At 43.3% G+C, this 16,902-nt stretch overlaps 1 protein-coding gene across 4 annotated transcripts in view; it reads right to left on the reverse strand.

Annotated features, from left to right (window-relative positions):
* LOC129712782 (uncharacterized) overlaps window positions 1–16,902 on the reverse strand; it is a 246,420-nt gene that overhangs the window by 185,736 nt on the left and 43,782 nt on the right. For 3 of the 4 annotated variants that reach the window (XR_008726130.1, XM_055661513.1, XM_055661514.1), the window contains exon 1: window positions 3,517–6,998. The exons of the other annotated variant lie outside the window; for it this stretch is intronic. Coding sequence is in view for 2 of the 3 variants with exons in the window: in XM_055661513.1 (XP_055517488.1) it covers window positions 3,517–3,989 (473 nt within the window). In the remaining variant the exon portion in view is untranslated. Of the gene's footprint in view, window positions 1–3,516; window positions 6,999–16,902 lie in introns of those variants that run through there. 4 annotated transcript variants of the gene reach the window in all.

The raw sequence follows: 16,902 nt of genomic DNA on the forward strand, positions 1-16,902 counted from the left end.
AACTCTTTGCAATCAAAGGATTTTTACACCTACATCATCATACCAATATGAACTGATGCATAACTATTTCAGCAAATCATGTATTATAACGGCCACAATTTATGATTTGTAATTTAAATGCTATAAATCAAAACCTTCGACATGAATTGGAAAAGATTGTTTCAACCCTGTTATAGGTAGAAGGATTTTCTTATATTTTCTATTTTTATAAACCTATTTTCTATGTTTCTATATATGGGGAGAAGGCAGGCACGGGTTATTGATTTGGGACGATCAGCCATGATCACAATGAATGGCGGTGCTGGCCCAAAAGGCCGAATGGCCTCCTCCTGCGCCTATGTTTCTAAGTTTCTATGTTTCTATGGTTGTACTTCTTGTCAGATGCCAAATTATTCTGATAATTCAATTTATCAACTAACTCAACAAAAAATAGTCACAAATTAACCAAGCCCACTTAAAGGTGGAGGCCATTGATGTCAATGTCAATTGGAAAGGAAATTCCATTGCACTCAGCTGTTCCTTTATAAAGGGACCGTTTACCCTTTTTAAAATTAGACTCTGCATTTTGGGTGGAAAATAATATTATTCTGTGGAGGGGTGGGAGTAAGAGATTTTTAGTGTTGTTTAGTTTAGTTCAGATAAGCAGCACCTAAACAGGCCTTTCAGCCCCACCGACCTGTGACCTCCGCACAGTAACACTACTCTGCACACACTAGGGACTATTTTACATTTACATCAAAACCAATTAACTTACAAACCTGTATGCCTTTGGAGTCTGGGATGAAAACGGAAGATTTCGGAGGGGGGGAACGTACAAACGCCGTTCAGACAGCACCCGTAGTTGGGATCAAACCCGGGTCTCCGGCACTGCAAGCACTGTAAGGCAGCAACTCTACAGCTGCACCACCATGAGGACATTCTGAGCATACATTATAAAGGTGCGGATCCCCAGGTATCAGTCTTACAGTTTCCATACTTCCCATCAAAGTTTGGACACCGAGCCTTATAACACAAGGCTGACCCTCACACCCAGCATCCACCCTCGTACCTGTGGGCCAAGTGGGGTGATGGTAGTTAAGATTGCATTAAGGGCCTGTCCCACTTAGGCGATTTTGTAGGCGATTGCCGGCGACTCGGCTGTTGCCACACGGCTGTTGCCACTGTACGGTCTGCCACAGAGGGGGTGAGGCCAGTCATTGGTTAAGAGGGAGTAGATGTGGCCCTTGTGGCCTCAGGGGGTATGGCCCAAAGAGTTGTACTGAGTGGATGATCAGCCATGATCATATGGTCGGTGCAGGATTTTGAAACTACTTCTAATTTCTATTTCGCCGACAGTCCAGTCGCCCAACCCTAGAGTTTTTCTGGTCGCTGCTGGATTTTGAAACGGTCAAAACATTTCGCCGACAGTCGGCGGCCCTGGGCTTGTCATAGTTCGTCTTCTCCTGACGTAGGCGCTGTCGTAGGTTGTCGTAGGTTGTCGTAGGTTGTCTAGTGCTGACTGCGGTGAATTCCATTGTCGTAGTCGCCGGCAGTCGCCTAAATAAAATCGCCTAGTGGGACAGGCCCTTTCCGATACCACAATTTCCACAAGCCAGAGAAGAAAGGAATATCAACCAAAATATTCATTTGCTATTGTAGAACTTGATTGAAAAACATATTGCAAGGCCCAGGAGAAAACCATTAATGATGGTCTGTGTGGACTCGGTGGGCTGAAGGGCCTGTTTCCATGCTGCACCTTCAATCAAAAAATCATGCCTGGTCTGCATTAATCCTCCGCTGCCTTACATTGCCATAGACTAGGGGGTTCAATCCTGACTATAGGTGCTGTCTGTATGGAATTTGTATGTTCTCCCTGTGGCCGCATGAAGTTTCTCCGAGCGCTCCGGTTTCCTCCCAGATTCTAAATGCGTGCAGGTTTGTAGGTTGTGTAGGAAAGAACATCTCCCTCATCTTATAGACATACAGCATGGAAGTAAGCCCTTCAGCCCAACTTGGCCATGCTGGCCAACATGTCCCATTTCAACTAGACCCACCTGCCTGCTTTTGGCCCATACCCCCACTAAACCTGTCCTATCCATGTACCTGCCTAAATGTTTCTTAAATGTTGCAATAATACCTGCCTCAACTCCCTCCTCTGAATGGTTGTTCCATACACCCATCACCCTTTGTGTTAAAAAGTTACCCCTTAAGGGGTTGTCCCACTTACGCGATTTTTTCGGTGACTGCCGGTACCCGTCATAGTCGCAGCCGATGGCCGAAAATTTTCAACATGTAAATTCCCAGTAAATATTTCCCCCCCTCACCTTAAACATATGTCCTTTGGTTCTCGATTCCCCCACTTTGGGCGCAAGACTCAGTGCGTTTACCCAAACTATTCCTCTCATGATTTAGTACATTTAAACCTCTATCTTCAGGTTTTAGATACCCTTACAATGAGTGACAGACCCTGGCTATCCACCCTAACTATGGCCATGCCTCTATTACATAACTGCATCAGAGTTTATACGTGTTCCACATGTTGCGTCAAGTCAGGATTTTCAAGTGGGAGAAACAAAAGGGAAAGTAAATACGCAATTCAATACGAAGGGTCACAGTTCACACCTCTTGGTTTAAGCTTAGTATAGCGATACAGCGCAGAAACAGCCCCTTCGGCCCAACAGCGATCCCCACACATTAACACCATCCTACACATACTAAGAACAATTTACACATACACCAAGCTTCATACCTGTACGTCTTCGGAGTGTGGGAAGAAACTGAAGATCTCAGAGAAAACCCACGCGATCATGGGGAGAACGTACAAACTCCGTACAGACAGCACCCGTAGTCAGGATCAAACCCGGGTCTCCGGCGCTGCAAGTACTTTAAGGCAGCAACTCTACCGCTGCACCACTCTTCTACACTTACCGCACACCTTTCGTCTTGTCACCTCCAACCATCTGCCTATCAAAACCTCCCCCCACCTGTATTCACCTATTACTCACCATGCGCTGTCTTTCCCCTCCTCTCTTCCAGCTTTGTCAACCCCCCTCCCTTACCACAACCACAACCAGTCTGAAGAACGGTCCAGTTGCAGCCTGACCCGCTGAGTTACTCTAGCACTTTGTGTAATGTTTTGTAAACCAGCACCTGCAGTTTCTTGTGTCTGAAGTAACTAGTTTAGAATTCCAGAAGCAATCTCAATCAAAATTCAACCTGAACTGAATTGCAGAAATGGAGCATTTAGCAGATAGTAAGCCCGCAGGCTATTTTAAGTCTTGAGAGTTCGAGAGTTTTATTGTCATATGTCCCTGATAGGACAATGAAATTCTTGCTTGGCTTTAGCACACCAGAACATAGTAGGCATGAATACTGAACAGATCAGTGTGTCCATATACCATTGCATAAATATATACACACATGAATAATTAAACTGATAAAGTGCAAATAAACAGATTATTGGCTATTAATGTTCAGAGTTTTGTCCGAGCCGAGTTTAATAGCCTGATGGCTGTGGGGAAGTCGCTATTCCTGTACCTGGTCTTTGCAGTCTTCAGGCTCCTGTACCTTCTACCTGAAGGTAGTGGGGAGATGAGTGTGTGGCCCGGATGGTGTGGGTCCTTGATGATACTGCCAGCCTTTTTGAGGCAGCTACTGCGATAGATCCCCTCGATGGACGGGAGGTCAGAGCCAATGATGGACTGGGCAGTGTTTACCACTTTTTGTAGTCTTTTCCACTCCTGGGCGCTCAAGTTTCCGAACCAAGCCACGATGCAACTGGTCAGCATGCTCTCTACTGTGTACCTGTAGAAGTTAGAGAGAGTCCTCCTTGACAAAGCGACTCTCCGTAATCTTCTCAGGAAGCGGAGGCGCTGATGTGTTTTTTTTATAATTGCATCAATGTTCTCGGACCAGGAAAGATCTTCAGAGATATGCATGCCCAGGAATTTGAAGCTCTTGACCCTTTCCATCATCGACCTATTGATATAAACGGGACTGTGGGTCCCCATCCTCCCCCTTCCAAAGTTCACAATCAGTTCCTTGGTTTTGCTGGTGTTGAGGGCCAGGTTATTGTGCTGGCCAGGTTATTCTCAGTCGTTCGATCTCACTTCTGTACTCTGACTCGTCCCCATCAGTGATACGTCCCACAACAGTGGTATCGACAGCAAACTTGATGATGGAGTTCGCACTATGACCGGCTATGCAGTCATGAGTATAGAGTGAGCACAGCAGGGGGCTGAGCACGCAGCCTTGAGGTGCTCCCGTGCTGATTGTTATTGAGGCTGACACATTTCCACCAATACGAACAGACTGTGGTCTGTGAATGAGGAAGTCGAGGATCCAATTGCAGAGGGATGCGCAGAGACCCAGTTCTGCGAGTTTGACCAGGTGATCAGACAATTACATTGCTTCGACCTATGGCATGAAGCTCTGCTTCTCCTGTAAAACATTCCAAGCAGGTACTGATCATCTTACAAATTATTGGATATTTTTAAGGCAGAGATTGACGGATATTTGATTGGTAAGGGTGTGAAGTGTTGTGGCGAGAATGGGTTGAGAGGGAAAGAGAGGTCAGCCTGATCAAATGACAGAGTAGACTCGAAGGGCCAAATGGCCCATTTCTGCTCCTATGACGAATGAAGGTTTGAAATTCAGGTGCATCCAACAAAATAAGCATGTTACAAATGGCACTATTTTTCAACCTTGGAATAACATAATTTGAAATTGTGAATTTTGACCATTGCACATTTGGCTATTCATATCTACCCTGATCACACATTACACAAGAATATGTAGGCTAATGTACCAATGTACCGTGAATGGTCCATTTCCAACCTGTTTACAATGATCATCAGAATATCATTCATCTACTGTCAAAATGGGAATAGTTTTAACCAAAACAAATCACGTTTGAACTTTCAGTTGCTGAGTAACTGTTCAAAGTGTGAAATATTCATGCTGTCAGCATTTGAACTGTGAAAAACACCCTACAGTGTAGAGAAAAAGCAATACTAATCTTGTGTTGCCTGGAGATAGTATTTAGACCTGAATAATAGGAGGATGCAGTGTTAGTCACATAACGCTGGAGTAACTCAGCGAGACAGGCAGCATCTCTGGATAGAAGTCACTGGTCGGAACCCTTCTTCAGACTGAAAATAGCGGTGGGCGTGGGGGTTAATTAAACAGTGAGAGAGGGTGTTGAAGAACTCCTGTCAGAGTGTGGAGGAGCAGTTCTTCAAAGTAAGCATACCTTCAGGAGATTTGACAATACCTAGGTATGCAGGTATTATGCATACCTTTAGGAGATTTTGCAGAGATTTCAGCAGACAAAATGTGTGGGAAGGAACTGCAGCATGTCTGGAGAATGTCGTTATGTGACATTTTCGTGTCGACACCCTTCTGCAGACTAACCAGTCTGAAATGTCACCTATCCACATTCTCCAGAGATCCTGCCTAACCCACCGGTCCGAGCCACTCCAGCACCTTGCGTCTCTTTTTTGTAAACCAACACCTGGAGTTTCCTGTATCTTGTAGCAGCAGAGTGATATAATACTTTAGGACAGTGACCTGGGCTGAACCCTGAGCTTAGTCAGTTTGTGTGTAGTTTTAACCCTCTCTCTTTGGCCACATGGGCTTCTCAGGGGCCCCAGGTATATGCAGGTAAGTTGTTTGTCTGCTATAAAATTACCCCCATGTATAAGAGGTGAGCAACATGACAATCGCTTTGTGATAATAAATTAAAATTCTGAAAATGAGGAGAAGATTTTTACCTAGTAACTTTTATTTTTACGAGGATGTTTCCGTAACCGGCTTCCATCTCCGCACTATTATCCTATGGGATCTTTGGTGGGGAGACAGAAATCGGTTACGGAAATGTGGCCTTAACTTACCTATGAATCTGCCCATGACCGTACTAGGTTTTTTTTGTCGAGTGGACTATCTTGTTCGCTATAGGATCTTTGATGGGGAGAAGGCAGGAGAGTGTGGTTGAGAAGGAAAGATAGATCAGCCATGATTGAATGGCAGAGTAGGCTTGATGGGTCAAATGGCTTAATTCTGGTCCTAGAACTTACAGTGCCAGAGACCCGAGTTGAAACCTGACTACTGGCAGTATCTGTATAGAATTTGTACGTTCTCCCCGTAACCTGCGTGGGTTTTCCCCAAGGTACTCTGGTTTCTTCCCACACTCCAAAGACGTACAGGTTTGTGGGCTAATTGGCTTGGTAAAATTGTAAATTGTCCCTAGTGTGTGTCGGATAGTGTTAGTGTGTGGGGATTGCAGGCCTGTGCGGACTCGGTGGGCCGAAGGGCCTGTTTCCGTGCTGTACCTCTAAACTAAACTAAAAAAAAATAAAAGTCTGATTTCTTTGAGGTGGTAATGAGGAGTGAGAAATATGTCTGATGTAGCTCAAATGAACTTTAAGAAGGTTTTCGTTGTGAAGCCATTCAATGGATCAAGCAGAAAGGTTAAAGCATTCAAATGGAAGTCGCTGTTTGGAAATAAAATTGGTGTGGAGGACCAAGAGTTAATTTGTCAAGAGAACACAGTAGTCTGGTAGAAACAGGGGATAGAGAGCAGTACCTCCCACACTATCCATCAACCACTCTCGTGGTAGAGTCTGTGGGCTCCACATTGGCCTCATCAGTCTCCCAAAAACTCGCACAATAGAACAATTTCATGGAAGAATGGAAGCAAGTCACCTCAAGGGATTGCTTAAAAAGAAATGATACTGTCCCATAGATAAAGAAAATGGGACATCAGCATCGGGTGGCAAAGTGGCGCAGCGGTACAGCTGCTGCCTTACAGCGCCAGAACCCCAGGTTCAATCCTGACTATGCATGTGGAATTTGCATGTTCTCCCCGTAACCACATAGTTTTCCTCTGGGTGCTCCAGTTTCCTCCCACTTCCCAAAGAAGTGTTGGTTAATTAGACTCTGTAAATTGCCTCTAGTGTGTAGGTGAGTGGTAGAATGTGGGAGAGGTGATGTCAATTTGGGGAGACTAAAATATGATTAGTTTGGGATTAGTTGAAAGGCTGTTTGGATACGATGGCCTGAAGGCCTGTTTCCATGCAGTGTCTTTCTGACCCTATTAGCACATTGCAATACCATGGATAAGTCTGTATCATTCTGCAGAATATGCAGACTATTTAGTAATACCAACTCAGTGAAAGTTTTGTCACTTTGAAGATGCCAGCACAAAGTTAAGACTCCCTATGTAGAGTGTGAAACGTCAGTGATCCCATCAAGTGTATACTTGATTTCCTAATCATATCAGCAGTTCACACGTAAAATGGGTGCGTTGCACTGTAGCTACTGAAGGGCCTGGTTCCATGCTGTCCACCTCCATCTGCTCCAGAGCGCCAGAGATCTGGGCTCATTCCTGACTGTAGATGCTTTCTGTGTGGAGTTTGCATGTTCTCCCCGTCATTGTGTTGGTTTGCTCTAGTTCCCCTCACATTCCAAAGCCCCAAGTTTGTCAGTGAGTGTTTGTCAGTGAGTGGTAGAATTTGGGGTAGTGTGATGAGAATATGGAGATATTAAAATGGGATTAACATAGGATTAGTGTAAATGAGCGTTTGAAAGTCAGTTCAGATTTAAGGGGCCGAAGGGTTTGTTACCATGCTGGACTCTCCATGACTCCATGGCATTAATGTAGTCACAGATGGAGATCAATTGGTATCAAACTTATCCAAGCATGAAACGCAATGAAAAAATAAAATTGTGTGTCTGCTTTCTTGCAAAAAGATACAGGAAACTTTCTGAAAATAATGGAGAACATTTAGTCTGGTGAGAATGAGAACAAATAGAAACAGACCTGAAGAAATGAATACAGAGATACAGGGGTACAGAGCAGAAACAGGCACTTCAGCCCACCGAGTTAATGCCGACCAGCGATTGCACCAACACCCTAGCGACACAAGCAACACCCAACACACTAGGGACAATGTACATTTACAGCAAGCCAATTAACTTACAAACCTGTAAGTGTTTGGAGTGTGGGAGGAAACCAAAGATCTCGGAGAGAACCGACCGGTCACGTGGAGACAGGTAAAACTCAGTACAGACAGCTCCTGTAGTCGGGATCGAACCCGGGTCCCCAGCGCTGTAAGGCAGTGACTCACCGCTGCACCACTGTGCTGCTCTTGAAATGGAAACTATTAAATCCCCAACACCTCCATTCCAAGGTCAAGAAAAAGTTGGTGACGGAGATGGTGGAGACACCAAAGAAGACTTGGATTCCAATATCATAATTGCTGATGAAGATCAGCCAGGAAAGATCTTACAACTGCCCTTAATAGGCAAAGTTTACCCCTCCCTTCAGTGCATGTCAATGAAAGGTATTGATGGAGTGCATGTGGAGAGAATTTTTCCACTGGTGGTAGAGTCCAGGACCAGAGGCTCCAGAATTAAAGGGCGCTCTTTTAGAAAGGAGGAGGAACTTCTTTAGTTAATCTGTGGAACTCATTGCCACAGAGGGCAGGTCAGTGGATATTTTTAAGGCAGAGATAGACAAATTCTTGATTAGAATGGGTGTCAAGGGTTATTCATGCTTTCAACTTTAAACATTAGAGATTCAACATTGAATTAATCACTTTGTCCCACCAAGTTCTCACTGATCATCCACCATCCATGCTCACCCCATGCACTAGCACTTTCCGACACACAAGGAACAATTTACAATTTTACATAAGCCAGTTAACCTACAAACCTGTACCCCTTTGGAGTGTGGGAGGAAACCAGAGCACCCAGAGAAATCCCATGCTGGTCACGAGGAGGATGGATAAATTTGGAGAATGTGTAAATTCATGGTCAGGATTGGAGCCGGGTCTCGGATGCTGTAAGGCAGCAACTCTGCTGCTGTTCCACCCACCGCACCAACACCTTCCCAGGACCTCAAAGCAGCAATTTATCTTCCCTCTCTCATGATTTACTTCCTCACAAAACTTGTAGGCTTTAAAAAATCTAGGTTTGGAAGCATTAAGTCGGTGAAATGGTTGTGAGTCTGCATTTGGTCACCCCAATATGCAGGATCCCATGCACTTGGCCTCAGTGATGTGTAGGAAGCCACAAGTTTGATCACAATTATGTGGAGGGAACCATATGCCTGGTTACGCTAATGTACATGAGCGTATATGCTTCCTTACAGTGATGTACAGGAGGCAATATACTTGGTCAGACCGATGTACAGGAGCCCATACAGTTGGTCACAGCGATGTACAGGAGGCCTCAGCAACCATTTTGACAGACACATGCTTGATCCAACGAGGCCCAATGGTAGCAGCATTTTAATCACTCTTCCCATTCCCACACTGACCGTATTGTCCTAGGAACAGACCCTTCGGCTCATGATGGCTGTGTTGAACATGGTGCTACTAAACTGATCACTTCTGACTGCATGTGCTCCATATCGCTCCATTCCCTACATATTCATGTGCTATCTAACCGTTACTGTTTCTCTGTAACAAGAATCCATTCAATATTAGTTAATACCATTCAATATTAGTTTGTCACAATTATTTTTGGATCTGAAGAAGGGGTTCGGCCCGAAATGTTGCCTATTTCCTTCGCTCCATTAGATGCTGCCTCACCCGCTGAGTTTCTCCAGCAATTTTGTCTACCTTTGATTTTCCAGCATCTGCAGTTCCTTCTTGAATATTTTTGGACCATTATCTTTCTTCCTGAAATAGACAGATACATGGATAGGAAATGGTCAGAGAGATATGGGACAAAAGCAGGCAGGTGGGACTAGCGTAGATAAGGCATCTTGGTCAGCATGGGCAAGTTGGCCCTAAGGGCCTATTTCCATGTTGTCTGCTTCCATGACTATGATTCTAAATTGTTGTTTTCATTTACGAATTTTGAAATGAAATGAAATGATGATGAAATGAAATGAAATGAAATGAAATGAAATGAAATGAAAAAAAAAATAAATGAAAATTTACATTTAGTAGCAGATCTACAGAAATCCACCAATATTAGCATCTCCCAAGGAGACCAGTCGCGGTGTGCCCGCGCCTGCCGCCGTATCCATTACAGGTAAGGTGGGTTACAGGCCCAAACTCATACAGTTTCACTCAAGTGGATTTCAATACCTTCCTAACTTAGCCCATTGTGCTATTTCGTCACTGGACTACAGTAAATTAGTAGCAGATCTACAGAAATCCACCAATATTGCAACAAGGCACCAGTAAAATTATATTACAGTAATTTACAGGAAACTCATACTTTCATCTGTGGTTCAATACTTCCTAACAAGGTTTGCTGCTAAATTGCACTTGACAATCTAACTTACAGCTTCAGCAAGCCACAAAAAAAGGAAAGCTATTCAAATGACCCACTTCATATTGGGTTGATATGATTCTTGCTGTAATTTGCACTAAAGATGTAATTTGTGCAAAAACCCAGCATAAAAGATTAAGGGAACTTCGGCATGAGAGTGCTATGTCGGTTGTAATGTAATGCTGCAATTTCAACACACTTTTCTCTGTCTCTGTCCCAAAAGTATCTCAGCTCATTAAAATGACTGAATCTCCAAATGAAAAAGATGTACTTCAATTGCATTTGCTCAAAATGAGCTTAGATCTAAGCCCAGAAATGTTAGTTTAGTTCAGTTTACAGGCCCTTCGGCCCATCAAGTCTGCACCGACCAGCGCTCCCCATACACCAGCACTATCCTACACACCAGTGCCAATTATTTTTACAATCGTTACCTAAGACAATTAACCTAGAAACCTGCACGTCTTTGGAGTGTGGGAGGAAACCGGAGCACCCGGAGAAAACCCACACAGGTCACGGGAAGAATGTACAAACTCCGTACAGACAGCACCCGTAGTCGGGATTGAACCTGGGTCTCTGGCGCTCTAAGGCAGCAACTCTATGCTGCACCACCATGACACCCAGCGTAAAGCACAACAAATAAGAAAAGATTTGTACTACCTTTTTCTAAAAGGAATTACCTTTGTTCCAATGAATTTCATCAAAATGATCATATTAAAGCTCTTTCCACCATTCTATAACGTGTCCTATAACATTCCACGGCTAGTACTACAATGATATCTGGATATTTTAAAACTTTAATTTCATATCATAGGATGGTATACATTCCGATCTTTGCCCGAGCAGAATAAATTGTAACCATCTGTGCTTTCTGAAAAAGGTTAACATTAGCAACAAGAAAAATGGATGGATATAAGTATTAGCAGAATTGGAGTAGTCATAGATGGTGGCATCCTGGCAGAACATTCCAGAACACTATTCTGTTAAAAGCTATTCATATACGTTTGTAGTTTTCCCATTGCCAAAAATATATCAACCAGCCATTGCAGGCCAGGTTGTGATGCCCACATGCTTGTATTTCTCATTAACATCTTCAAAGAACATTCAAAACCAGTATAGAAAGAATTCTAACTTATTTCAGGTTTTGTATCAAAGTGCAAGGACCTTGCGACTGACTACTGTAATATTTCCACCGTCTGAAGAAGGGTGCCGACCCAAGGCGTTGTCTGTCCATTTACTCTCCACAGATGCTGCCTGACCCGCTGAGTACCACCAGCATGCGTTTGTTTGTTCACATGGACAGGCACAGCACCAGGGAGATAATGCCTCCTTCACACAGCCGACTTACAGTATATTTGGAATACCTCCGCTCAAGCAATTGTTATCATATTGTGCAGCTGCTGTAAGCAGGAATTTCAATGTTTAGTTCAATTTAGAGATACAGCACAGAAACTGGCCCTTCGGCTCACCGAGTCCGCGCCGACCAGCGATTCACGTCCACTGACACTATCCTACGCATTAGGGACAATTTACAATTTTAACCAAAGCCAATTAACTTACAAACCTGTATGGCTTTGGAGTGTGGGAAGAAACCAGAGCACGAGGACTTCTGGTGGCGCTATGGAGAGATAGGACGCACGTGTAAGTAGCTCCGCACTGTGCCGATCAAACTACGTGAAAAAAAGAAAACGGTTCACTCTTCAATGCATTTACGGGCAAAGGGCCAGCAGACCGGTAATCGGACAGCATTGCCACCCAAACAAAGGCCGAAAAAAGACGGAGAGGAAGGCCACGCAGTAGCCCCGAGCTCACCTGAAAAACAGTCCCGTGAAAAGACTGCAATCCAAATGCCGGTCATGCAAATCATCAAAATTCTGCGCTGAGAACTCGTAGCATTGAAGCAAGAAATGTGTGCCAAAATAGACTCTCGCGTTGAAGAGGTAACTGCGAACCTGAGAGGGGAAATTCTCCATCTGGAAACCAACATCAGCCGTAAGTTGGAAACTACCCTGGCTACTTCACTAGCCCTCAGCAAGAATATCCGTGAGCTGGAACTAGCGGCTACAGCAGGCTCTGATGCTACGGACGAGTTGAACGCTGAAGTGGAGCGCATCTCCGGCTTGGTGTCAAAATGAACAGAAGAATGCGTAGATCTGGAGGGGCGATCCAAGCGTCAGAACTTGAGAATAGTCGGAGAGAAAGAAGATAAAGAACACGGTCAAAATGGCCGCGACTTTACAGCACAATTACTTAAAGACACATTCGCTCTGGATGTAAAGCCCGTGCTTGACCGAGCACACAGAGCTCTGAGAACCCGGTCAGACAGCAACGCGCCATCGTGACACCTGATCCTGCGGCTGCATCACTGCCACGTCCCGGAGAAAATACTTCGTCAAGTGGCCAAGGACAGGAGCCCAACATACCATGGACAACGGATACGAATTTTCAGAGACTTTCCACCTGAAGTCGTGAGACAAAGAGCACTCTTTTCCAAGACAAGAGGAATTCTGAGGGACATACCAGGAGTTTGATTTGGATTATTATACCCGGCCAAGCTCCATGTCACACATCAAGGTGCTGAATCCTTCTTCACCGACCCGAACGAGGCATTATTGTTTGCCCAGAACAGCGCCGGAGCCACCAGGGGATAAGTACTGGTCTATAGAGTCTATGTCACAGGCTATTACAGACTTGCTACTTTGTAATATGGTAGGAACATTATCGACTGAAAGATAACTATTACGAGACACATGTCGGTTCAGTATACATTCAATTACTTACTCATACCTTCCTATAGAACTTTAATTAAAGTGGAATGCTGAGCTTCTAAAAGATCTTCACATTTTGTTCTGTTTAGTTCCTTAATGCATTAAAGGTGCGGGACTATCTAATAATAATTCTAGTATTCAAAGTGAATTGTAAGGAAGGTTACTTAAATTCAACCACCCGTGTGTGGTGTTTGTTAGCGGCATTTTTATATTTTGTTCATCTTTCCCCTTCTCTTTTCGCTTTTCTTACCTTTGTAATAAATATCCTAGTATCTTGCTCTAAGGTGCACTTCTCTTGGAGATATCGCTGGGGGGCGGGGGAAAGGGGCGAGGCATCCCTCACTCTACATTTGGAAGAAGTACTTTAACCACCGTGTTGGACCATTTAATTCATCAGAGAGTGCATAACATTAGCTATGCAAGATGATGTAGCAAGCAAAACTGGGGGGTAAGGACTCACGTTTGGTAGTTTGAATGTCAATGAACCAATAAAAAGGGGTAAAATACTAGCCCACTTAAAATCCCTTAATACTGACATAATATTCCTTCAGGAGACTCACCTCAAGAATGATTCACACAACAGGCTGAGCGGTAGGTGGATTTGACAGTTGTATCACTCCACCTTTCCCTCTAAAGCCAGGGGTACTACAATTCTAATCCGTAATGGTATCCCGTTCAAACATACGTCCACAATAGCTGATAAGGAGGGTAGGTATATTATAGTATCCAGAGAAATATACTCAACCTCATTGACTTTAGTGAACATATACCCTACAAATTTTGATAACCCTCAATTCTCCAGTAAAATATTTAATTTAATCCCAGATATATCCCAGTCCAATTTGATAATCAGGGGGGGGGATCTAAACTGTGTATTAGACCAATACCTAGATAGATGTTCATTTCAAGGAATAATTACATCCAAGTCCAGTGAACTTCTGAATACTTATATAAACAACACAAGTATAAAGGACGTATGGAGGATTGCCAATCCTTCAGGAAGAGAATATTCTTTCTACTCAGGTGTCCATAAAGTGTACACAAGAATAGATTATTTCCTGGTCGACTCCAAACTTCTGCCATACACCTACAACCCAAAATATCATAATATCATTATTTCAGATCATTACATTTTCTGTGAAACTGGAAGGAATGGCAAAAAGTCGGCTGTGCTGGAGATTTAACCCACAAATACTCGCAGAGGTTGGGTTTTGTGACTACCTGAAGTTACAGATGGAAATCTTCTTTGAGACAAATGACACTCCTGGCATTTCTCCATCTTTGCTTTGGGAAACCTTTAAAGCCTTCCTCAGCTACTGAATCCAAAACAGCACCACCAAATACCCCAGGGTCTGCAATCTCTTTATGGTAATACTTGTGAAACATCCGTTCACTTGCCAATCCTGCGGCCGCGAGGATATGGTCTATTGGAATGTCCAAATCTTTGGCCGCCGATGTTGCTGCTGCCCTGGTGGAAATGAGATTTAAATTTGTCAGTATTAATTCCTGCATCAACCAGGTCATTCTTCAGCCACCTCGATTGTTTTTTTATAGCTGATAAATAATGTTGATTCTGCACCTCTTAAGTCCTTGGTGGTTTCAATGTAACATTTTAAATGTGCCACTACACATAGCCTTGGATCCGTAGGCTATGCTGCAAAGACCAATTTATGCTCCGTGCCTCCTGGTCTGCCCTGTTTGAGTAAATCATAGACATAGAATGTGATTGCATTTGCGGTGATAACCATTCTATCTATACGTACTTTATGTGATGTTTGTACTCTTTGTGCTGAAAATAATGCCATTAGCATGACTACCTTCATGGTAATTTTGTCTGGCCAAATTTGAAACGGGACTCCATTCCCAAAGTAATCATCAGCACATCCCTTACATTCCAGATTTCTGTATATCTGGGTCTAGGAGGTTTGGCATTGAAAATTCCTTTCATGTACCTACAGACTAAAGGGTGTGATCCTAGAACCTGTTCTGATGCCCTGCATAAATATGCAGATAGGGCACTCCTTGCAGTATTGATCGCACTATAACTTAAATTGACATCAAATGCAGTGTAGACAGAACTTCTAAACATCTAATATGTCTACAGTGTGGTATGAAATATCCTGCCTTGAGCAAAACACTTCCCATTTCTTCATCTAAGAAATGTACTGCTTCTGGGTACTATCCCTCCAGGCTCCTGCAATTACATCCATATTGCAATCTGATAGTCCTCTTTCGAGATATGGCCTTTTTAGAATCTGCAAATCAACAAATCAATACAATCATGTAAAGGATGAAATCACCAGATACATGGTGCACAAGTATTCTTGTCTTGGAATACCCATAAGAGGTTCTGTGACCATTTTTAGCACTAGTGGGTACCATGGTTGTGTAGGCACATCTGGGATCACCAACAACCCTGAAGCAGCATCCTGGTTGATCTTTTATAGACACCTACTAATGAGGTGGAGGAAATGCATACCCCAATTTAGCGAGAATGCATCCACCGCTATTGCACCTGGGTCCCTTGAAACATCTTTGCGACAATTGGTGGTTCAGTCTAGATGCAAACAAGTCAATTTCTGGCATTCCAAATTTTGCAACAATTTTATTAAAAATGTCACGATTTAACATCCATTCTGTGTTGTTATTAAATTTTCTTGACATGGTGTCTGCAATTATATTGAATCTATCTGGTAGGTAGATTGTTCAAAGTCAACTGTTTTGAATAATACACCTGTGCCAGATAACGTTTGCCAATCTGTCACAAGACTCTGACTTGATTCCACCCATGTGATTGACATATGCTACCGCAATAGTGTTGTCAATCTGAACCTGCACATGCAGATTTTGCACATTAGAGCAAAGCTTTAAGCCCATGAAATGTACTTAACAATTCTAGGTAGTTAATTCCATGTGCTTCGAGCAAAGGTACTTCTTCCACATCCATCTACCTCTACAGCTGGTAATGGTATCAGTAGCTCCCGAACCTAGCGCACTTGCATCAGTCTGTAGAATTGATAGGTGGTCATTAAACCGGAATTTTTCTTTGCTTGCTGCAGTTGTTGATAATGCAGTGGACCGAACTACACAGCTGGGAATGAAGCGATTAGTTTCCCAGGCAAGCTCACCACTTGCCTAATTGATGGTTGATGCAATGTAATGAGTTTGCTACAACCCTCAATTGACTGCAGCACATATCCTTGGGTAAAGTCACTATCATGTGTTCTGAATTAATCATGAACCCCAAGTAATCAATTGTTTTATTTTTGGAGACAATATAGATTTACATAGAAACATAGAGAATAAGTGCAGGAGTAGACCATTCGGCCCTTCGAGCCTGCACCGCCATTCAATATGATCATGGCAGGATGACAACACAGAATGGATGTTAAATCGTGACATTTATCAGGGTGTGTTACAAATCCCAGCCTTAGAAAAGTTTTTAGCTTGACTTCTGATACTGATGCTTCTGTTGTAGCTTGAGTATCACCCACAATTAATATATCATCCAAATAAGCCATTCTAAACTCCAGTTAAATATTTAAATATCTTCGATTTTTACCATGCACAGCCACAGAGTAATATGCATCTTGCAGATCTATGCTGATGATATAGCATTCTCTTGAAATTAGCTGCATAGCATAGGTAAATGTCTCCATTTTGAAATGCTTATACTGTACAAAAGGTTTAAGACTTGTTAAATCAAGAATGATTCTACAACCACCACTCCCCTTCCTGCTGGACATATACAAGAAGAGATGTATCAACAGAGCCATCTCCATCATCAAAGACCCTTACCACCCATCGCATGACTTTTTCTCCATCCTCCCATCTGGGAAGAGGTACAGGAGCATTAGCTGCAAAACCAGCAGGA

Source organism: Leucoraja erinacea, chromosome 33 (genome assembly GCF_028641065.1).
Source record: "Leucoraja erinacea ecotype New England chromosome 33, Leri_hhj_1, whole genome shotgun sequence".
Taxonomy (NCBI): domain Eukaryota; kingdom Metazoa; phylum Chordata; class Chondrichthyes; order Rajiformes; family Rajidae; genus Leucoraja; species Leucoraja erinaceus.